Source organism: Notolepis coatsorum, assembly GCF_963971535.1.
Source record: "Notolepis coatsorum genome assembly, chromosome: 3".
Taxonomy (NCBI): domain Eukaryota; kingdom Metazoa; phylum Chordata; class Actinopteri; order Aulopiformes; family Paralepididae; genus Notolepis; species Notolepis coatsorum.
In genome coordinates, this window is record NC_140167.1 from 147,102,651 (window position 1) to 147,126,306 (window position 23,656).

Here is a 23,656-nt window from a genome sequence, read left to right on the forward strand (position 1 = left end):
AGTTAAAAATCAAAATGCATATGATCAGTATCATGTTCCACCATGAATGCATGAAAGGGGGGGGGGGGGGCAGGGGAAGTCGTTTCTGATTATTGATTACCAATAACGGCATTCGTTATTGCAACATCATACGCTGACCGGGTGGATGGCTATGAGAACAAGGCCCGATCAGACTGAAATTGACGTCAAATCGCCGGTTGGATTCCAAAATTAATTTCCCAGTTATTTGATCGCCATCTGGTAGATCGATATGTCCATTGGCTGATACTATATTCCTTTACTGCATACTGAATTCGGCGTTGCAAAAAGTATTCCAGGCGATCTGGTAAAGCCATAGCTTTAGGCTAACAGAAAAGCTAACCCGGAGCGAAAAGAAAGTTACACCCGGTCTGCAACAGGGGAAACTGCATTATCGAGACAGCGCCAATACCAGGATCTGGCCGGTACTGCACTTTCAGAGTCTTGATATGCCTTTTCCAGCCAACATCCAGGATATTAGAATGGAATAAAAACAAAAACAAGCGGGGGCGGCCAGGTAGCGCAGCGGACTAAGCCCCTGTCTACCACCACAGAGACAGTGGGATCGAATCCAGCTGTGGTGCTTCCGGGTTGGCCGACCGTCCATACTAACACAATTGGCAGTGTTGGCGGGTGGGAAACCCGGCGAGGGTGGGTCCTGGTCGTTGTAAACAGCGACTCCTACAGTTCGGTCGGGGCGCCTGCACAGCAAGGGAAGGATCTAGGAGAGGTAGTGTGACCTTCCACACGTTACACTCTCCCAGTGAGAGTCCGTGCTGCCAGGTGAAAAGAAGCGGTGGGCTGGGTACACATGTGTCGGAGGAAGCATGTGATAGTATCCGCCCTCGCGGACCGACGGTAGGGGGTAGAGTGCGCAACGACCAGGAAGGGGATTGGGAATTGGCATAACGACTAACATTGGGATGGGAGAAAAATCGGAAAAAGGAAGGAGGAAAAAGATAATAAAAAGGTTGGCCGTCAAGCATCGTCTCCCAAACATGTATATATACGTGGTTGGCCGCGAATCGGTTAAGTGACTTACACACCACACAAGCACACTTATTACACACACGCTTTTTTAAATTTATTTATCCGCAGTTTTTTACCTGTTTTATACCTTGTATTGTATAGTTTGTATAGATTGTTGTGTATTGTGTTTACAAATCTACTACGATTGAGGAGCCGGGAAAAACAAGCATCTCAGGTTTTTCTGAATGTATGTATATAAAAAAAAGAAGAAAAAAAGTTGACAATAAAATTATCTGAGGAGTCTCACATTGTGAGTGTCAGTTTCTCAAGTTTGAGATGCTGCAACACCTCTCTCAACCTCTGAGTCCAGCTCGGAAGGTGAAGACACTTCCAGTGAAGAAGAATAAATGTTCATGCTAGCAATGTGACAGATCTTGTTTTCTCCTACTATACCAGAGATGGCTATCATATGATCTGGTTGAATTACCATTTTGAAAACATCTGACTTTTAAAGTTTGAACTCCAATAAGTGGACAAATTCAGACATTGCCACAATGAGTGGGCTAGAGATGCCAGTGAAAGACTGCATCCGTCACAGGTGGGATTTACTGTACATTTGGGAACATTTTAGAGAGTTGACTTTTAAAAAATACAGGTGATGGAGCACCTTAGTTTGAATGAGGTCGTGTCTGGCACAGATTGAGGCCTTATGTACCCCTTCCAGGACCTCTCCCAATTGCTCTGCTGTCAAACCCCCTCCCAAATCCCCCACCCATGCAGATTGTATAATCTCCAGTGATGGGTTGTGTAAATTTGAAAACAGTTAAAGATATTGCACCCCTCCTTGAAGACTCAAAGGAAAACTGAGATTCCATGAGCGATTCCTCAGGCAAATCTGGAAAGGAAGGTGTATTAGTTATATTTGTTGTTTTTACACCAGTTCACTACATAATACCTCCCAAGAATTTATGTTACAATTCATGATTAAAAACAGCCAGTGCATTTTACTACTGTTGAGGGATTAACACACAATGACACTCAAAAATAACAAAACCCTGAAAACTGGATTCAGAAAATCTATTATTGAATTGTATGCAATGGATGCAGCATCTGCAAAAGCTAGAATTGCGATTATTACATGAATCAATCATTTCTCCCATCCCTAGAATGTTGTTGTGAGTACATGGCTCCAAGACCAGGCAGTCATCGGGACAAATCCTGTACTCAAGTTTGAGAAAGTTTGCACAGTTTGTGTCGTATGTCAAAATATGACGTGGCAAGGAAAATGGATTGTTAGCATTGATAACTGGCTACACAGTAAATAAGATGGGGCACATAGAAATCAACAAACTATTACTGTTAAATCTTACCAACTATTTTAATATTTTATCCATTTTAGCATGCTAGCTAGGAAACAGTAATGTTTGCTAGCTTTATCTATCAAGAATCAACCATAGAACTGTCTATTCTGTCTTAAAATGTGAAATAAAGTCGAATATCTCTGGAACCAATCCCTTTTCCATGTTTCCACTTCATACATTTTTGCATCTTTGGTCTCTGGCCAGGTCCCCGCCTACTTCAAACAGGCAATCGTTCAGCCGCTTTAAAAAAAGCCAAGTCTGAAGCCAAGTCGGCCCATCTCCAAATGATCATTTATGTCCAAGATTTTAGAAAAAATTGTTGCCAACCAGCTTATATCCATTTTAAATGAACACCACATTCTCGACAAATTCCAGTCGGGTTTTCGTAAGCAACACTCCACGGAGACTGCACTTTAAAAAGTATCCAATGATCTAATGATGTCCGCCGACTCAGGTAGATGCTTCATTTTAGTGCTACTGGATCTCAGTGTTGCATTTGACACTGTGGATCACAACATTCTGCTAAATAGGCTCAGAGATTGGGTGGGTGTCACAGGGAGTGCACATGAGTGGTTTGAGTCCTATCTCTCTGGTAGATGTTTCTCAGTCGGAGTAGGCCCCCATGTGTCTGAGTCTGTTACCCTTTCCTGTGGGGTCCCCCAGGGCTCGGTACTTGGTCCGATTTAATTTTCACTATATCTGCTCCCATTAGGACACATTATTAACGCTTTTAAAGGCATCTCCTACCACCTTTATGCGGATGATATCCAGCTGTATTGCTCTTTTAACCCTGATTGCCCTGATGATTTTAATTCTAATTTTATTGTTCTAAATGAGTGTCTGTCGGCCATTAAGGCCTGGTTAGCTAGCAACTTCCTCCAGCTAAATGAGGCCAAAACCGAGGTGCTCATCGTGGCCTCTGATGGGGTTGCATCCAGGGTGGCTGGTTGCCTTGGTTCCCTAGAAACAAATGTGAGCCCCAACCTCAGGAACCTTGGGGTAAACTTTGATCAGGCCATGCACCTCGACACTCACATCAAGTCCCGCACCTGTGTTTTCCATCTCAGGAATATTGCTAAGCTCAGGTCGATTGTTTCCCATTCTGACCTAGAGTTGATCATCCATGCCTTCGTTTCTTCTCGTCTAGACTACTGCAATTCGGTTCTCACCTGCCTCAATAAATCATCCATAGACCGCCTCCAGTTCATCCAAAATACTGCTGCAAGACTGCTAACCAGATCAAGCAGAAGGTGTCACATCACTCCAGTTCTAGCCTCCTTGCACTGGCTTCCTATACATTTTAGAATTAATTTCAAGGTCCTGGTGCTCACTTTTAGAGCTCTGCATGGCCAGGCACCCGAATATTTAACCGACCTGCTGGAACCATATGTGCCCAGCAGGACCCTGAGGACAGCTGACCAGGATCTGTTGGTCATTCCGCGCACCAGGTTAATCACCAAAGGTGACAGAGCCTTTCAATCTGTAGCGCCTAGACTCTGGAATGCCCTTCCTCGTGGCCTAAGGGCTGCAGCGTCTGTTGAAATTTAAAAAAATCAGCTAAAAACATTACTGTTTAAACAGGCCTTTGGGTAATGTTTGAGCTTATCCTCTAGGTATAAAATATGTCTTTTTTATTATTATTATTATTATTATTATTATTATTATTATTATTATTATTATTATTATTATTTTTTTTTTTTTTTTTTTTTTTGTGATGCATTGTGTTTTTGTTCTGTCTCTTATCTCTTGAATGGTTCTTGCTTTTTATTTTTTAAATTTTATATTTTATTTCTGCTGTATGTAAAGCACTTTGTGAGTTCTCTCTGTGAAAAGTGCTATATAAATAAACTTTACTTACTTACATTACACAACACCAGCAATACAATCACATGCATACTGTACATCATGTAGCCTACTGTAATATTGATGCATATGAAAGCATGTATAGACTTAATTGTGTGTCTTTAACACCAACCTGTCTGTATTTCTGTTGGTTTGGCTCTCTTAAATGCACACATGCAGTACACACACTACCATTCCCTCACTACGGATCTAATGCTTCAAACCTTTGTCCTTGTCGCAGGGGTTCACTACCGGAAGTCGTGTGCCTCGTCGGGGGCCTGTCTCATCGCTTCCTCTGGCTACCAGCAGTTCTGCACCGGCAAGATCAACTCTGTGTGCATCACCTGCTGCACCACACCTCTGTGCAACGGGCCCCGCCAGAAGAAACGGCTCACACCCTCTGCAGCCTCTACCCTGAACATTCAACACTTCTCCTCCATCCTCTCTCCTCTCCTTTTTCTAATCCCTTCCTCCATCTTCTGCTGACAGATCACAGGACACTAAAGTATGGAAGAGAGGAAGGAAGGAAGGATGAATGTTGGAAATGTACTTGCTTAGACATTGAAGCTGATGTATTGTGGCTAATGTACTTGCTTAGTCATTGAGGACGTTCTGTTCGGTTCCATTAACAAAGCTCCCATGAGGCTCTTTCCTCATGGCTTGCCTCGCAAAGGTCGAAAGGGAAAACAATGTGAATGGCACTGAGGGAATCTACAGTATCATCATATTAGTTCACTAACAGACCACGGCACAGTGACCAGGGAACCTATCATCAGATTAGTTCACTAACAGACCACGGCACAGCGACCAGGGAACCTATCATCAGATTAGTTCACTAACAGACCGGGCACAGCGACCAGGGAACCTTGGCAAGGTGACGTGGAGGATGTTACTTGCAGATGGCGTAGGCATAAAACTATGTGGCTTCTGGTTGTTTTGTTAGATGGCAGGTAGTGGTCGGAGGGGGTTGTATTTATTGGACTTCTTACACTGAAGCTCCTGAAGGGGAAGACTTGTAGTTGAAGCTGGACAGCATACTGAGAGCCACAGGAAGAGATCTGTACCATTGCGATTATACTGACCAGGAATTTACTGTACATTTAATACCATTAAATGAAACAGACGCTCACATGCTTTAATTTAATAGTGCTGTATATTTCTTAGGGGAAAAAAACAACAGAATAACTAGAGTAAAATTATATTTGTTTCATGATCCTGGAGTGTGTGACGACATGATATACTTTCCAAACACATGTAACACATGTCAGATGCCAGTTTTGAGATGCTATATATTGTGAATGTAAGGAAAATCATTAAGGTACAGTACTACCGTTTAGTTTGTTATATTGTGCTTTGTTTTAGTTGCTTTGGTTGTCCGTAAACATTTTAATTATTCTCCAGCCTAATCATAAGTACTACTTTTTGATGGTTTTGCACTTTAGAAAAGAGTACTTGTGCAATATGTGAGCAGCGCAGTGCAGCAGCAGCTAAGGGAGTGGTGTAACTTGGTGTAACTTGTATGAATTGCCAAGCTATCCAAACATGTGCAATTCTAAATTAGACCAGACTTTTAAGTTTGATAAAGATGCACCAATAGTATCTGTAGTAAAGGTGTCAATCTGGCTCCTAAATCCTCATACTTGGACTGGCAAATGAAGCTGTTCCAATATCTATAGGCTACTATAATACAATTGTTTTAGGTCAGTGAAGATGATAAAAACAGCTATTATTGTACTTGTATGTTGAAAAATACTTGTGTCATGCGATCCATTTAATTAGGTAGGTAGTTATATCAGTTCTGAAAGATGGTATTGGTGAATCTCTATCTTTTTAACTTTTCTTCACAATAAGGTAAATATCCCATTGATAAATACAGCTAAGTTTCTCTGTTTGTGTTTTATACTGTATAAAAAAAAGTTCCATATGCTTTCGGAGGCACAACACTGGTGTCCTTGAAGAGAGCAGTTTGTGCCATGTGTTTTTCCCCATCTCTGTTTCCTACTTCTTGTGTTTACTTTCAATAAACTCAGAACCACACACTTATATTTTAGTCTCTGGGGGTACGTTCTTCTCTGGTGGCGGAGTGGAATCTGACCCGTCCATTGTCTCAGTGCACCTGGACTCCTGTGCATCCGAAACCACTCCGGAGTCGGAGGTGCTCTGAAAGGACATGGTCGCGGCGGCCTGGGTCGCCCTGCCGCGACGCAGCGACTTCAGTAGCAGGGGCTGTAGGGAGCGCGCCGAGGGCGCCTTGGAGGTCCTCACAGTGCGCTTGTTGATGTGCTCGATGGTGAGTCGACAGCGCAGCACCTGGAGGAAGACCTCGCGGAACTGCCTGGAGGAGAGGTTGTAGAGGAACGGGTTGAGGACGGAGCTGATGTAGAAGAAGGTGTCAGCGACTGGGTGGAGGGTGATGTAGCTGCGGAAGTAGAACATGGTCCAGTCGGATTTTGGCACCGTCGCCGTGATGAGGCGGCGCACCTGGTTGGGAAGCCAGCAAATCGTCAGTGTAGCCACGATTAGACCTGTGAGAGGGAGAGAGAGGTAAACATGAAAAAGAAAGAGATCCGTTGAAAATGAAAGAAAAAAGAGGAGAGAGAAATTAGGACAAATTAATGGATGAATTAATTAAAACAATATGTAACTAAACAATGTGACACAGACACTCGTTAAAATAAGCCTCTTATCTATTTTGTATGTGCTTTTATCTGAACACCACGTCTCCTCCTATCCAGTGGGTCCATTTACTGGTGATCTTTATAATGTGAATCATACTGTGACAAAACAGGCTTTCAAAATGGAATACTTTTTATTTATTTCCAGCTGAAGATTCGATTTATAAAACACAAGCCAGTACTGGGAAGGGAAACGAGATGCTCACAAAATTGCATTTGAACAATTATCCATAAGGGGGCAGGGCTCATAGGTTCTGTCTTGGGTATAGTTGATGGGCAAATGTTTTCAGTGCCATAGAATGGTTCTGAAATGTTGTGTTGATGGGCAAATGTTTTCAGTGCTATAGAATGGTCCTGAACTGGTGTGTTGATGGGCTGTATAATGGTTCTAAACCTTGATGTACTGTATGGTGTGCTTTGGAATCAGCTCAGGTGTGTTCAACTGTAAAGACAACCAGGTGGGTCAGAGCTCGTTTGTGGTGCCTCTTGTGCAGGAAGAGGGGTTCAAGGGCTTGCTGACTTATGGTATGGCACACTGACCATGGATCAAACCTGTGACCCGCCCATTTGTACTCTGTATACTCCTATCACTGCTGACTTGGGAAAACCCTTGTTACACCAGTTCTGGAGGTTCAAATGTATTGACTTGAACTGAAGACGTTAATGGGTTATGAGTGTTTCATCACCCTAGGGCACATGAAACCCACGTGTGGTGAAAGCAGAGAGGTTAATTATGCGCATGGTCAAATCTTCATGGTTGATATACCAATTTATTTTCAGGAATTTAGTAGAGGACTTGATTTCTCTGGCCAGGAGAAGAACCAAGGTCCCCCCATTTCTGTGAGCTTGCTTCTTAAGCTTTCTGGAAAGGGGGGGTGGGAATTGTGGGGAAGGGTGAATTGGTGAAACAAAGAATAGGATGTGAGGGGAGAGGAAGGGGGGGTATCATATTATAAGATACAATATTACAAATATTTCAAAATACACCATTACAAATGCATATTATAAAATACAAAATTACATATCCCCAAATTCGAATCAATGTATCAGTATATAATCAGTTTATTATTTTCCTTGATGTACTTCTTAAATCTGTATTTACTTGATGTTGTGAGATTCTGTGGAAGCCTGTTCCAGTATGTTATAGCTCTATAAATTACTTCTTTTTAATGCATTCGTTTTTGAGGTAGTGTAAACCGACATTTCAGTTACTGCCTGGTATCAGTGGCGTCGTTAGCCCTGGGCTTCCGGGGCTTTAGCCCCGGATGTTTTTCTCCTAGCCCCGGAGCTTTAAAAAAAAAAAAAGAAAAGAAAGAATTTAAAAAAAATTTAAAGCTTTTAAAAAAAAAAAATTGTTTAAGATGTCAGCATCCCCATTGTCTGTGCTGAATGTTTGTTAGTGTTTGGTATTTTTGTTGGTTTTTAGTACTTTTAAACATCCATTTTTAGTAAGTAGTCTTCATTTGATCCTATAATTTTTTGTGGAAATTTTTTTTGTGTCCTGAAAGGCGCCTTATAAATCAAATGCATTATTATTATCATCATCATCATCATCATCATCATCATCATCATCATCATCATCATCATCATCATCTATTATTATTATTATTATTATTATTATTATTATTATTATTATTATTATTATTATTATTATTATTATTATTATTATTATTATTATTATTATTATTATTATTATTATTATTATTATTATTATTATTATCATCATCCAGGAGGGAAAAGACACTTTGGATAGTAGGGACTGCATCTCTGCCTGTCCTGACCGCGTGAATATTAAAGGCAACCAACTTGTGTTCAGCGTTTCTCTGATTGGCCACACGGCCACGTGACCACCCTAGCACACGCCCTTTTCCGCTGAGAGACGCGGCAGAAGCGCTGGTCGAACCAGTTCAGACAGAGGTGTTTATTTATATTAATAAACATATCTACTAGAAACACTGGTGTTCTGTTGTGTACTAAACTCTTCCACCACATGACCGACATTTGACATACAGTACACCTCCTATCTATGTTGGGATTATGTTTGGTCATGACAAAAGAATAAAAATCGCTACTGTTAGTGCCACCACCCACTTCAATGACAGAGCTCTCATATTTGCGAATGCATAAACTATATCTTAAATTATGGCGATGTGTCTAATATGGCTGTCGCGAAGTCATTGATAAGCGACAGCCATATTAGACACATAGCCATAATTTAAGATATAGTTTATGCATTCGCAAAATATGAGAGCGCTGTCATTGAAGGGCTTCCTACAACGGTGCTGCTGCTGGAGCTGAAGTGATGTACAGTTTATGCATTCGCAAAATATGAGAGCGCTGTCACTGAAGGGCTTCCTACAACGGTGCTGCTGCTGGAGCTGAAGTGATGTACAGTTTATGCATTCGCAAAATATGAGAGCGCTGTCATTGAAGGGCTTCCTACAACGGTGCTGCTGCTGGAGCTGAAGTGATGTACAGTGACGAGTGAATCTGGTAGTTGGTTGTTAAAAACGCGAAACATAATAACGTTACGCTTTCTAGTTCAGCGCATTTCATAACTGTATGGGCTTTGTTTATACTTCCAAAAGTGAGGTCGAATGCAATGAAGCGAACTGTCATGTTCCGTGGTATGCAGGAATGGAACTCTCTTCCCAGACATGTTAAGCAGGAGAATAGTAAATGCCGTTTCAAAATCGTGGTAAAACAACATTTTCAACCAAAGAAATTGACATTCCCTAATAGATAGTGTGTACGTAAATGAAAATGTATGTGTCTGATATTTTTATCTTGTATTATGAATTTGATTAGGGTTTTTATTGTTGTTTTAATTGTCTGTATGACATGTAAATGTTGTGAGTGTATAACGGTTTTTATTGTTGTTTTAATGGTCTGTATGTCATGTAAATGGTATGAGTGTATAAGGGTTTTTATTGTTGTTTTAATTGTCTGTATGACATGTAAATGTTGTGAGTGTATACGTCTGTAACTGTATTTTATGTGTTATGGACCCCAGGAAGAATAGCCCCAGCACTGCTGTGGCTAATGGGGATCCAAATAAACTTAAACTTAAACTTCAGAGGTGATGTACAGTGACGAGTGAATCTGGTAGTTGGTTGTTAAAAACGCGAAACATAATAACGTTACGCTTTCTAGTTCAGCGCATTTCATAACTGTATGGGCTTTGTTTATACACGAGTGAATCTGGTACGAGTGAATCTGGTAGTTGGTTGTTAAAAACGCGAAACATAATAACGTTACGCTTTCTAGTTCAGCGCATTTCATAGCGCTCCACTGCTACCGCAGCTGAACACAAGTTGGTTGGAACAGCGAACACAAGTTGGTTGGTACACAAGTTGGTTGCCCGCGCTGCCGCTCGCTTGCTCCTTGGATTTCATTTGGGACGTGGGACGACTGCCGCTTGCCTGCGCGTGGGGCGGGGGGTCGCGGCCAATCAGAGAAAAGCCGAACACAAGTTGGTTGCCTTTAATATTCACGCGTCCTGACCAGGAAACACTTAGCAACTGTGATCTCCTCTGGCAGTAGTTGGATATTGTAATGTGTGGCAAGGGGTTGCAGGAATTCCACTGAGAGAAACTGGTCTGAGGCTGGATAACATGCCTGTATGCCTCTCATAAGTTGTTATCCAACTCATGAGAACCTGCTCTCAAGCTCTTGCAGCATTCTGTCGACGACTGGATAGAACAGTCTCTGTCTCAGCTGATCTCCTGAGCTGAGGTTTGAGCTTGTGCCACAAGATGACTCAACTACATACTCGTCCATCCTTTTCTGCTTCCTCCTTTGGCTGGTAGTATGTTCCTCAATCCAAAGGCCATGAGGTGTCCTGCACTGTGCTTTTAAATAGTACAGATAGGTATTGAAGATGTGCACTTTAACGCAGCAGCACCTGGAGCCATCAATACCCATGTCCAGTGTCCACTGACAAAGACATGCTCATGATACTGTGATAAACTATAATAAGCTTTAATCGAACCCTGGTTTATTTTCTCGGATAGTCCGGTTGGTTTGGGGTGGTGTGAAAGCTCATTCACTCTTGCAAGTGAACCCTGCTGCGGTTCATTTGAGATGTGAATGCAAAGCGGACCAAAGGCAGGAAAATACCCAAAAATCTAATTTTTTTTTATGAGAAATAAAAAAAAAATCTCGGTTGCTTAAGCATGATTTTGAAAACGGGGCCCGGTGTTTCAAAACACAATTAGCAGAACCACACACACAATTATCAGAACACCTCAGATCCTTTGCTAAATTAAACACTTGTCAAAGCCATACACTAATTTATAAAAACTACATTTTGTTACCATATGAAACACACGTTTTATATGACTTAATTCTGTTTGAACCAGTTACACACACTGCTGTGCTTAACCTAAAACACATTTAGCAATTCTACTTCTCAGTGATTAGAGTACTGTAAGTGAAGTACGCAGAGAATGTGCAAATATACAATAAATTCACCAAACACTACACAAGACCAATGCTGTAGACTGATGAAAATATAATTTATTTATCTACATATACCCAAATCAATGATGCAGACTGATGAAAAAAAATACATTTTCTCTCCATATACCCACACCAGTCAACATTTCAACATGGAGAATCACAACAAAACATGTCCCAGTTTTCATGCTACTATGTGCATAACACTGTATGTTACAAAGGATCAGATTAAACCGAATATATATATTTATTGATTGATATATATTGCATAGTATTTGTATATCGTTTGATATCCCTTGTATATTCCTTGTACATATACACGGAATATCCCTTTAGCCTATTACAGACCATAATATTTCATTCTCCTATTGGACAGCGGTCCACAGGCGCCGGGGCCGTGCCTCCAGAGTCAGGTTCAAAGCCACCGTCAAGACATGTCTGTACATGCCCGGCCTTGCCCAGGGATACGAGACAGAAATGAGGTTGGCACTAGATTGTTCGCCGTGCATATAAATATGGCGCAGGTGAATACAGAAGTAGAGTTACCCAATAAGTTGAAGCCTCACCCACGATACAACGTGCGGTGAAGTATGGCCTGTTTGGCCCCAAATAGAGCATTGAGACCACGTGCGAATTAATAACTGAATTGTCAGAGTTTGGCGCTATACCGTCGAGTGCGACATATTTCTATTAAGTCAGTAATAGTCTATTTGTGTATAGTGTATCGTGCGGCTAAAGTTCTACAGTGACCAGCATCACCAACGCTTCCTCGTACCAGCTAGAGTGCTTATCCAGGCTGGGCTGCTTTCATGGCGCTTTCACCCGAGGAGACCTAGACGAGAACCGTGTGGACATGTACACTGGATTAATCTACCCGACGACTACATAGCCCTTTGCGGCTGGATTATATTTGTTTTGGTCCTGTGATTTATGGAGCGGAGAATCGCCGACGCCTACACGTGTTGGATTTACCCTGTGAGGAGACCAGTCGAGTCGGCGCCTCAGAGAGCCTGAGGCCGGCTAGCTTTCTTCACTGTGGAGCTACAGTCTACGGAGAACAGCTGTATTCGTCTGTGGATCAAGAGGCTATTGCACCGTCTCCTGTACTTGGAGTCTCCTTAGTCATCGTTGACCAGACTCTCTACTACCGACAGATCCTCTACCCCTGCTGGCTTACAACCGGGGGGACCCTTCCAGTATCTCCCGCTATATATTACTAGTGTACCATAGATATAATTCCCTAAGATTCAGGTTGTATAATTACCTCCTGCGTAACCAGAGAATGGACATTCATTATTGATTTGCCTACGCACATTCCTTTGCCTTATAAGCGCATCCAAAGTAAAATACAGAGAAGTATATTATGTACCTTTTGCTGCAATAAATACTTGATTACACCTTTGTGTGGAACCGATTTATTGTGGGAAGTGTTCATCATATTTATATATCATGTACTGTATGGCCAGTAATTAAAGTACATAAAGCGGTAGTGGTTTAATGATACCATACTTATCAATACAGTCAGGGAATTGTACCCCTCAGTTACAATTGGTCCTTCGAGCCGGATGGTAACTAGTGTAATATTAATATAGTGGTATTAATATTGACATGGCCTATGATGAACACTCCACAAAACGGTTCTCCTAAAGTAGATCGCCCGCAGCGTAGACGGCAGACACCTCAGTACTTAGAGGATTACGTTGCCAATATACTACCTAGCTTTCTACAGACGGTAAACGCGGAAAAAGTAGATAGTAAAATTATGTCCGACCCTATCGACCAGGCTACCCCGCCAATAGAGGCCCTAGTGGGTTCTAACGTAACTGACCAAGCTCACGGTAGGGACCAGGAGGGACCCGACATGACTTTACCCCCCGCCAAGACCGAAGAAGTAGTCCCCGGAGAGCTCCAGGATAAAGACAGCCCTCCAGGGATGGAACTCTACCCGCTACAAGAAGAGGAGAGCACCCCGGAGATGGATCTCCAGGACTCGCCACAGGAGAACAGATCTCCAACGAGTACTGCCAGGAGCGGATCACCTCAACCAGCGTCTTCCCCCAGCGAGGCGGACAAGATGCTGGCACAGGCATTCCTCGCCAGCCTAGCAGCCTCAACAGAGCGCGATCGACTCCAAGCACAGACGCTTAGTGAGCGCGAACATTCTTCCATGGAAAGAGAACGCCTTCAAGCGCAGCAACGGAGCGACGAAGATCGTATACGTCTAGAGATTAGACGCCTTCAGACGGAAGAGAATATGGTAAGGGACCGGGCCGAAGCCCAGCGCGCCGCCGCCGAAGCCCAGCGCGCCGCTGCCGGTGCCCAAAGAGAAGCAGAGCGCGACCTCGCTCTCACCAAGCGCGAAGCCGAGCGCGACCGATTACAAGCGCAGATAATGGAGCAGCTGATCACCAGGGCAACACCCCCTCCCTCCGCACGGGGTTCCAGGGCCTCGTCAAGACAAGGGTCAAGGGCACCCTCCCCTACCCGATCAAGCGACCCTGAGCCCGACCACCAGAGAGAGCCTATACCCCCCTCCGAACTCCTTCCCCGACCGGTCCACGCGAGACCCAGCTACAAGGAAGAAACGGTCTACACCGCGGAGAGGCTAAATAGACGACTACAGGATCTAGAGGACCTGCCAGAGGAAGAAGAAGAGGGAGAGGAGGAGAATCAAGCCCGACAGCAGCACAGTACTCCACAGGACCAGGAGGTCCAGTACAGCCCAGGCTCTACCCCCGTGGCTCTGCGCTACAGACCCCCGACTCAATTCACGGGTGAGCTTGACGCACGACCAGCCCCGAGGAACAGCACCTGGATACGCGGGCCATGGTACCCAGCAGGTACCAGCCCACCAAGAGGCGTAAGAGGAGACTCGCCTAGGAGGCCTCTCTTCCAACGCTCACCAATGTGCCAGCCATCCATGGCATCATACATTGGCACACCGACGTTTCCGGACTTCACCCACGAGAACAGAGCACAGTACACGGAGCTACGAATGTGCTTAGAGACAATGATGTCCGATGTAGCTGATGAACCGTACAAGTATGCTATCCTACTGAAGCACCTCAAGGTGCCCCGAGCGCACAATATAGCGCTGGCCTATGCCACCTCTACTACCCCATACACAGCGGCTCTAGCAGCACTCGACCAAAGATATGGACGCATATGGGACTACGTAATACAAGAGATAAGGCATATTGACCGCCTACCCGCAGCCACAGACAATCGCTCACTAGATGACCTGTCTATCAAGGTACAATCCCTGGTAGGGATGCTGGGGGCGCAAAGAGAAAAGGGTATGCACGAACTGTACGCGAACTCTAATGTCGAGAGGATTTTAGAGAAGCTTCCGCCCGCCCGACAAGAGCGCTTCAGGCGGCAAAGAGACCACCGTGATCCTAACGGTCCCGAGCCATCCCTCCTAGACCTAGCCGACTTCCTGGCGAGAGAAGTCAACAGCCTACGGTTGGATACGTTCATGCGGAGCACCCCAAGCTCCAGAGAGGGACCTAGGAGAGCAAACGATGGCCGAAGATTGGTGACCGTCATGCACCAATCAGAATCAGTACCGAGCAGCAAGAACCACAGTACCCCCTCGATGAAAGAGAAGTGGAAGATGGTGTGCCCGTACTGCGAAAAGGAACACTGGTTGTCACAATGTGACACGTTCAAGAAGATGACCGCCGACGAGGTGAGTCAATGGATAAAGTCCAACCGACGCTGTTACCGATGTGCGCGCAGTCACATGGCAGCCGATTGCCGCTTAAAGAAGAGGTGTAATCGGTGTGACGGAGCCCACCTAGATGTCCTACACGACAGTAACAGAAGAAAGCCTGCACCCTCAAGCAGCACAAAGGCAAGTGTTATGTACATTGACCCCGCCAGCAGCGGGGGTGCCCGGGTGCTCTTAAAGGTGGTCCGCGTAACACTGAGTTACCAAGATAAGGTCATGGACACTTACGCCGTCCTTGACGACGGGTCAGAGAAGACCCTTCTCCTCGCGTCCGCTGCGGCCCAGCTGGGGCTGCGGGGGAGCGAAAACCAGATGACGATTCGGACAATAAGAAGAGATCTAAAGACGATAAAGGGCGAGAATGTCTCCTTCACTATTGCAGCAAGCGGGCAGCCAGAGAGACGGTATAGGATTACTAATGCTTTCACCAGCCAAGAAATAGGCCTGTCGCAGTACACCTACCCCATCGCCAAGCTGATGGATAAATATGTGCACCTGCGTCAACTACCTATACCGCTCATAGACGGTGCCACCCCGACCATGCTGATAGGCTCCGACCATGCAGACCTCATCGTCCCGATTGACCGGGTCCACACAGGGCCCAGAGGCTGTCCTGCAGCAGTCGAGACCCGCCTAGGATGGACATTACAAGGCCCCCTCGCTAAGTCTCTTAACCGAACAGCAGCCACTAACTGCCTCCACTCCAGAGTGACAGAAGAAGACACCACCATCCTACAGCATGTCGAGAGGCTATGGACACTAGAGACAATGCCCTTTAAGAACGAAAAGAAAGACATTCGTTCCAAGGAAGACATTTACGCTATAGCCCTCCTCGAGCAGGGGACAAAGAGAGTCAAAGTCAACGGAGTGATGAGATACGCAACTCCACTCCTGAGGCGAGAGGGTATGCCTACCTTCCACGCCCCAAAAGAAGCGACGGAGCGGTATCTATTGAACACAGAGCGGCGCCTAGCCAGAGACCCCGCTCAAGAGACGGTGTACCGCGCTGAGATTAACAAGCTAATCACAGCGGGACACATAAAGAAAATTGACATTAAAGAGGCCGATCAGACGACCGAATCATGGTACGTGCCGCACCACAAAGTCCACCACAACGGCAAGGATCGTATTGTGTTCAACTGCAGCTACCAGATCGGATCACAAAATCTGAATAAAGAGCTCTTGCCCGGCCCAACACTCGGCCCCTCTCTACTAGGCGTGTTACTACGTTTCCGCCAAGACAAGGTGGCCATCAGCGGCGACATCAAAGGGATGTTCCTGCAGGTGAGACTAGTGGAGGAGGACAAGCCCCTGCTGCGGTTCCTATGGAGAGAGAGGATCGGGGATGAGCAACCAGCCATCTATCAATGGGAAGTCCTCCCTTTCGGAACCACATGCAGCCCATGCTGTGCTACGTTTGCACTGCAAAAACACGTCGCAGAGGACCCAGCAGCTGATGAAGAGGTCCGACAAAGTGTAGGAAATAGTTTCTACGTGGACAACTGTCTGCAAAGCGTCTCGACGCCAGAAGAAGCCGAGGCCCTTCTACTCAAGCTCGGCGCCTCCCTGATCAAAGGCGGCTTTGATCTCAGGCAGTGGGCCAGCAGCGACCCGCAAGTATTGCGCAGCCTCTCCCCCGAGGACAAGGCAGCAAGCAGCGAGACCTGGATGGCGACCATCCCAGGAGAAGCCCAAGAAATGACATTAGGACTAGTCTGGCGCTTCAAAACAGACTCGCTCCATTATAAACACACACCCCTGACCAAGGAGCAGGGAAGGTCGACTGCACTACCGACCACCAGACGGAGTGTATACAGAACACTCGCCAGACAATATGACCCGTTGGGATGTATTCTACCTTACACCACCAGGGCAAAGATGATTGTAATTATAATTACCTCCTGCGTAACCAGAGAATGGACATTCATTATTGATTTGCCTACGCACATTCCTTTGCCTTATAAGCGCATCCAAAGTAAAATACAGAGAAGTATATTATGTACCTTTTGCTGCAATAAATACTTGATTACACCTTTGTGTGGAATCGATTTATTGTGGGAAGTGTTCATCATATTTATATATCATGTACTGTATGGCCAGTAATTAAAGTACATAAAGCGGTAGTGGTTTAATGATACCATACTCATCAATACAGTCAGGGAATTGTACCCCTCAGTTACACTGTAAGCTCAGCAAATATCAGACAAACATAAAATACTGTATCCAGTACAGGTTAAAATTACAGTAAAACAAAAACAATTTTGAAAAAATTTAAATAGAGTACAGAAAATACTAGACATTATCTCTTTGCCTAGCTGGATCTGGCAAGATCATTTTTTGTTGTGATTCTCCATGTTGACATGTTGACTGATTTGGGAAAATGGGAGAAAATGTATATTTTCATCAGTCTGCAAAGGAGTAAAACTTGGCGAAGAGAACATCACCAATATAAGATACGCGGATGACACTGCTATAGTCTGTAACTGTCAAGAAGATCTACAGGACATGATGAATAAGCTGAATGTCGAATGCAAAAACTATGGAATGTCGCTAAACACAAAGAAAACTAAAGTAATGATCATTGAAAAAACACCAGGAACTGTTTGTAAAATACAGGTGGATGGAGAAAAACTTGAACAAGTGAAGGAGTACATGTACCTTGGAAGATGGATCAGTGAAGGTGGAAGAGCTAACATGGACATTAAGAGAAGAACCGAAATTGCAAAGGGCGCATTCTGGAACCATAAAGAATTATTGAGAAGAAACATAAGTTGGAAAACGAAGACCAGGATTTTGGAAACGTATGTTATGTCAGTCTTTTCATACAGAGCAGAAGCATGGACGCTGAATGAAGAGGCAAAGAGGATGATAGACTCTTTTGAAATGTGGACGCTGAGGAAGATGCTGAAGATAACATGGAAGGATACGATCAAGAATGAGGAGGTACTGAGAAGAGCGGATATGCAAGGAGGACAGCTGCTGGAGAGGTTGAAAAAGAGAAAGATGGAGTTGTGCGGGCATGTTCTGAGAGGATCCAGCAGGGAGATGTTCAAGAAGGTGGTGATGGGGAAGGTGGATGGAAAGAGAGGAAGTGGAAGACCAAGAAGAGGCTGGGTAGACGACGTCTGTGATTGGAGCGGAGTGAGAGGCGGAGTCACGGAGTTGGAGAGAAGAAGTGGGGACAGAATGGGTTGGAGAGTGATAGGCAACCTTCGGAACGAAGAAGCCACCTAATGATGATGATGCATCATTGGTTGTCTTGTGTAGTGTTTGGTGAATGTATTGTATATTTTCACGTTCTCTGTGTACAGTACTTCACTCTCCTTCCATTTTGGTTGAAGACAGGTCAACTCACCTGCTGCATTTTTATAGTGCTTAAACCTGATTGGTGTATCTACAATTAAGCAATGGTGTGTTTGTGCATCTGATGGCTGTGTTTAACCAATTGGCTCATATGTGTGGTAATTTGACATTCTGTGTCTAATGTAATGCAAGTGTGTTTAGTGTTTTGCAAATCACTGTGTGTATTGTTTTGCAAAAAGTGTGAGGCTGACATTGTGCTTATAGGGGTGCAAATATGGGCCTATGTTTTGCTCCTTGAGTGTAAGGTTTTGATAATTGTGTGTTTATGCAATTGAAGAAAACTGTAAAGACTAGAGATGAACTGTTTATTTCTTTTGTACATAGGCTGTGCATATGTTTGTTTGTTTATTTGCTTATGTGTATGATTCTTAACTGTGTTTTTATTTTGTTATTGGTGTATATATGTGTATGTATGTACATGTACAGTATATGTATATATATTATATATATGTATATATATATATGTGTATATATGTATATGTGTACTCCTGTTGGGGCCTCTTGGACCAGATCAATGTTTTATCTGGCTAAATAAAGGTTAAATTAATAAATAAGAAACTGATGATTTGGTCCTGTTAACTTTGAATTTTCTATGGGGACTGCCCAGATCCCTCTCATGGACATGGACCTCACTTTGAGAACCTCTAATGATTCTAGTTCTTCAGTATTCATCTCTAATTATTCTAAAATTGCGTATTTCTGTGTTTAAAACAAAAAAAGACCCCAATGTTTTCTAACCCTAAAAACGCCCCTGCCTGGTATCATGACTGTGCCTATCATTTGTGTACAACAGTTGTGCATATAAACATGATACATTCTTTAAAATACAAGTATTTCTAAAGAGTAAAAGCAGGCCGCAGGCTAATCTCTCCTTCACCATCCAGGACAGAGCAGCATGCATGCCCTCCACACAGCTCCTCACTGAGCAGTGTAGAGCCAGGCGTGCAGCCCTGTTCTGGATGAGCTGGAGTATGTCAAGTTCCTTCTTAGAAGAGCTGGACCAAACTGCTGAGCAGTAGTCCATCCGGGATAGCACAATCGATTGTATAGCTTGTTTAATTGTTGTTTTTGTGAGAAAGAGAGCTGCTCTTCTTATGCTAAAAGTACGTTCTGTTTCCTGTTGCATAGATAACTGGTCATAAAAGTAACCACTGTTTCTTTGAAACCATAGGCCGATTTAGAAAGTAAAGGTTCATGATCAATCAATAACTATGATGTTATTGAATGGAATTTCACCAAAGAAAAACAACATTTTAAGTAGCTGTGTATGAACAGCGGCAATATGACACACAACCTTTTGAAAATAAACACATGACAAAATGTACTTAATATATATAGAATAGAATAAAGTGTATCTCAGCAACCTAGCTGTCAAACCACAAGTATGGACTGTTCCCATTGTTCTGCTCTGGCCTTACCATCATTTACAATTCAATTAATTCAGTTAGTTTGACCTGTAATTATATTACCTGCTCTGTGATTTGTATGCAGACGGGACGAGATACAGCTATGGCTTGTAGCTTTGTTTCATCATAATTGAAAAATCCAAGATAGTTTTCATTCTTATCTCAATGTCGTCGTTATGGTGATTCATGCCTTACAATATTACCGAACAAGAATATGAATAATTCCTGAGGAGAGGAGCCACATCAATGCACTGTGTTGTACTGCAGACAGAGGCTGTACATAATAACATTCAATAAGTATGTATATGATCTATAGTTAGAGCTCTTATAAATGCACAGTAGAACTAAAGTAAAAAATCAGCAGTCTTACCTCTATCTAAAGTCATCTATCTAAAGTCATCAAAAGGATGCAAAAAAATGGCTCCATGCCTTTATCTCAAGCCGACTTGACTACTGTAATGCACTCCTCACCGGCCTCCCAAAAAAAAAAACAGAACGACTCCAACTCATTCAAAACTCGGCAGCTAGGCTACTAACTAGAACCAAGAGGAGAGGCCACATCAGTCCAGTATTAGCTACCCTGCACTGGCTTCCGGTAACATTTAGAATCGATTTCAAGGTCCTCCTCCTCCTTATATACAAAGCACTAAATGGAACAGGACCAAGCTACATTGCAAATTCTCTAGTCAACTATGTGCCTTCTAGAATATTACGATCATCTACTACTGGTCTATTGAAGGTTCCCAAACACAGCCTATTTGATTGCACTATTTTACTCTGTCCATTCTATTTTACTCTTTTATTACAGGTTCTAAACTGTCAGGTATTGAACTGTGTTGGTCTCAAGCAGGAAGAAAGACTGTCAAGGTTTAAACTGTTAAACAGTCATTCAGAAATGTTTTATTGCACTGCACTATTGCATAATTTTACTCTGTCTATTCTATTCTACTATTTTATTGCACTGCACTATTGCACTATTTTACTCTGTCTATTCTATTTTTATTATTGTCTATTTTGAAACTGCCATAGAAGGAAACCATAAACAAGGTGGCCTATTGGGATGTTAGATCCTAATGTGAAAAACTGTGATTTTATGTCTGCACTTTATGTGCTCATTTTGTCTTTTTTCTGCTGTGAAGCACTTTGAGCTGCAATTCTTGTATGAAAGGTACTATACAAATAAAGTTTATTATTATTATTAGTATTATTATCTACAAGTAAGCTAGCGACCACTGCTGTCCCTGTTGTATGTTTACTTGTCAACACCACCATTCCTCTCAGATGTCAGGGTCCTCATTCACTTCCATTATGGAGACAATAGTCTAAATACCATACTTGTGACTTATAAACAAACAGTACAGCAATATTATTCTCTTTTTCTCTTTTTCAAAGGCACTTGGTTTAGGAGCTAATGTTGCCATTTTCAAATTATGGGTAGGCCTATAGGAAAAAATATTCACTTGAGGTGTAGTTTGACCAACTGTCAAACTTTTTACAGAATGTTTAGAATCTTTCTTGCAGCAAGACAATAGGTACGCATGGTAACCTCTCCTCAGACATTCCATGCAAGGCAAAGATACACAGCTACACTACAACAAACGGATCTGCTTTTGTTTTTAAAAGGTAATAAACCTGTAAACACATCAAATGCCAAAACGTAAGGTTATGTATATAACCAAGTTCTGTGAGTTATGGTGCGCTCAGCACCAGTTGCACTGTACCTCACTTCGTGCACAAGCACTGAATAAAAAATTCCACCATGTACCTTTACATCCCAATATTCGTCTGACCACACCCCCATCCGATTACCTTCATAAGCAGGTGTGTGGTCACCTACTCGCCTCCTTCCCAAACTTTCACCACAAGGCGAGATCAAGGGCAGCAGCGGCGTCCTGGTGCTGAGCGCACCATAACTCACAGAACTTGGTTATATACATAACCTTACGTTCTGTTTCGTTAAGGCTTCGCTCAGCACCAGTTGCACAACAGGGGCTGAGCAGGAGCCATAGCCCGACAAATACACCCCGCTGAGGCCCCCCACAACCATCAGACCGGGGAGGACCGAGCCCCCCCGACCCTCCCTAATGGAGGGTACCCCCCCTATTGGAGGGTACCCCCCCTATTGGAGGCTTACGGGAGGGAGTCGGATCCGACCAGGCAAAGAGGAACTCAAGCAACTCAACGCACAGGGTGAGCAGACCGTGGCTTGACCCCAAGACTACACACACGCACAACCCGCATGCCACCAGGGAACGAATGGAAGGAACAACCTCGTTACTGCCCCCAAAATCACGGGGTCAAGAGCAACCCCAACCCTGTGGCAAGGCCGTAGCAGCGGAGCGCGAAGGAAGACCCAGTCCCACTGAAGGGACTGGATCCCCTGGAAAAAGGGGGCCTGGAGAGGTCAATGACGCCAGGCATCAAGACCCCACCAGGTGGTCACTTAGTGACACCGCCCCCCACATCGCCAGCGTATTCGGATAGGGCCCCTCCAAGAGCGGGCCCTTTCCCCCCAATAGCACACCGCCTGGCACACTGACCCTGCAGAACAGGCAGTCAGCATGGCCGTAAGCACTCAAAAGGTTAACCAACGGAAGCAGGCAGCGCACCGGGGAAACCAGGCAGCAGGCTGTAACCTGAGCCTGGAGCACTGCGGACGAGACAGGCGCCAAAGGAGTCAGCTGAAAACAGCCCCCCGGCGGAAGGGGCGTATGCTGGCGTTGTTGATCACCATGACAAAGCCTCCATTAAAAAAAAAACACCCAGAGGGGTCGAGGCAGAGAAGGCTGACATGATTGGCAGACGTCATGAATGTGCAGGGGCACACTCAACCGGGTAACCCGGGAGTTGACTCTGCTCCAACACACCAGGGAATCAACCACCCTTGTGGGACAGACAGTGGTTGTTCCTATAACCCCTCAAGAAAAAAGGGTTATCCCAGGCCTACGGTATCAACAAAACTTTACTTCGGACCGGGCCCGGCGGCACGGGAAGCACAGGGTTACCAGAGGAGGTCCAAGACAACCCCAACAGCCCCCTCTTCGCCACCCGTGAGAGAGGAGCGAAAAGAATGGAGAACCAGCCCTAAGCACACCGCACTTGGTATTCCCAGGTGGTCTCCCAACCAAGTCCTAACCAGGACCGAACCTGCTTAGCTACCGAGATCGGACGAGATCGGGCGTGTACAGGTTGGTATGGCCGTAAGCCATTACGATAGTGCAGAGTACAACATGTACCCAACAAAGGGTCTCCATAACGCCTAACCCTGTGACACCCGGACCGACCCGGCATTTTTCCCCCCGAAAAAAGCACAAGTCCCTCAGGGTACCAGAACAGCAGATCTGCATCCCCGGCAGACAACGGGTTAACTGACCAGGACCAGCGCGACCAGACCAGTCCCGTGTCCTAACCACGCCGACATGCCCACTCCAGAAGAGGGGGTAGGTATGCGTGTCGATCTAAAACATGAAAAGAGGGCGCCACCCAGACGGTCCCCATTTGGACCGTGCTCAGTGGCCCACCCCAAAGGCGTGAGACCCCTCTACCTATGTTCTGATCTATTCCGTTAATATCCCCCAGATATGAACGAGAATTCATCGAGACAACCTAGTAAACTGGCGCTCGTAAAAGACAAAACTCCATCCCAGTTGCCCTATAAAAACGCTGTTTTAACAAGCAACCAAGGCGCACTTAGCCCCTGCGTGATTCTTTAACAGAAACACACCGAGCCAGCACTATGTATGCGTCGAGACCCAAACACATCAATGGATAGTCTAGCAAGACACCAAACATTGTTCCTCCAAGTCGCCTGGGAGAACAACACGGAGCCGT

At 44.4% G+C, this 23,656-nt stretch overlaps 2 protein-coding genes across 2 annotated transcripts in view; one reads left to right on the forward strand and one right to left on the reverse strand.

Annotated features, from left to right (window-relative positions):
- Positions 1-4,766, forward strand: part of LOC311225238 (ly6/PLAUR domain-containing protein 1-like) — a 120,552-nt gene extending 115,786 nt beyond the window's left edge. Inside the window, exon 3 of the mRNA XM_084310455.1 lies at positions 4,432-4,766. Coding sequence (XP_084166581.1) covers positions 4,432-4,676 — 245 coding nt within the window. The 3' untranslated portion in view covers positions 4,677-4,766. The remainder of the gene's footprint in view (positions 1-4,431) is intronic.
- Positions 4,767-6,230: 1,464 nt separating this feature from the next.
- Positions 6,231-23,656, reverse strand: part of gpr39 (G protein-coupled receptor 39) — a gene marked incomplete at both ends in the record, with an annotated part of 313,345 nt that continues 295,919 nt past the window's right edge. The window contains one exon of the mRNA XM_084311405.1: positions 6,231-6,715. Within this exon, the coding sequence (XP_084167531.1) occupies positions 6,231-6,715 (485 nt within the window). The remainder of the gene's footprint in view (positions 6,716-23,656) is intronic.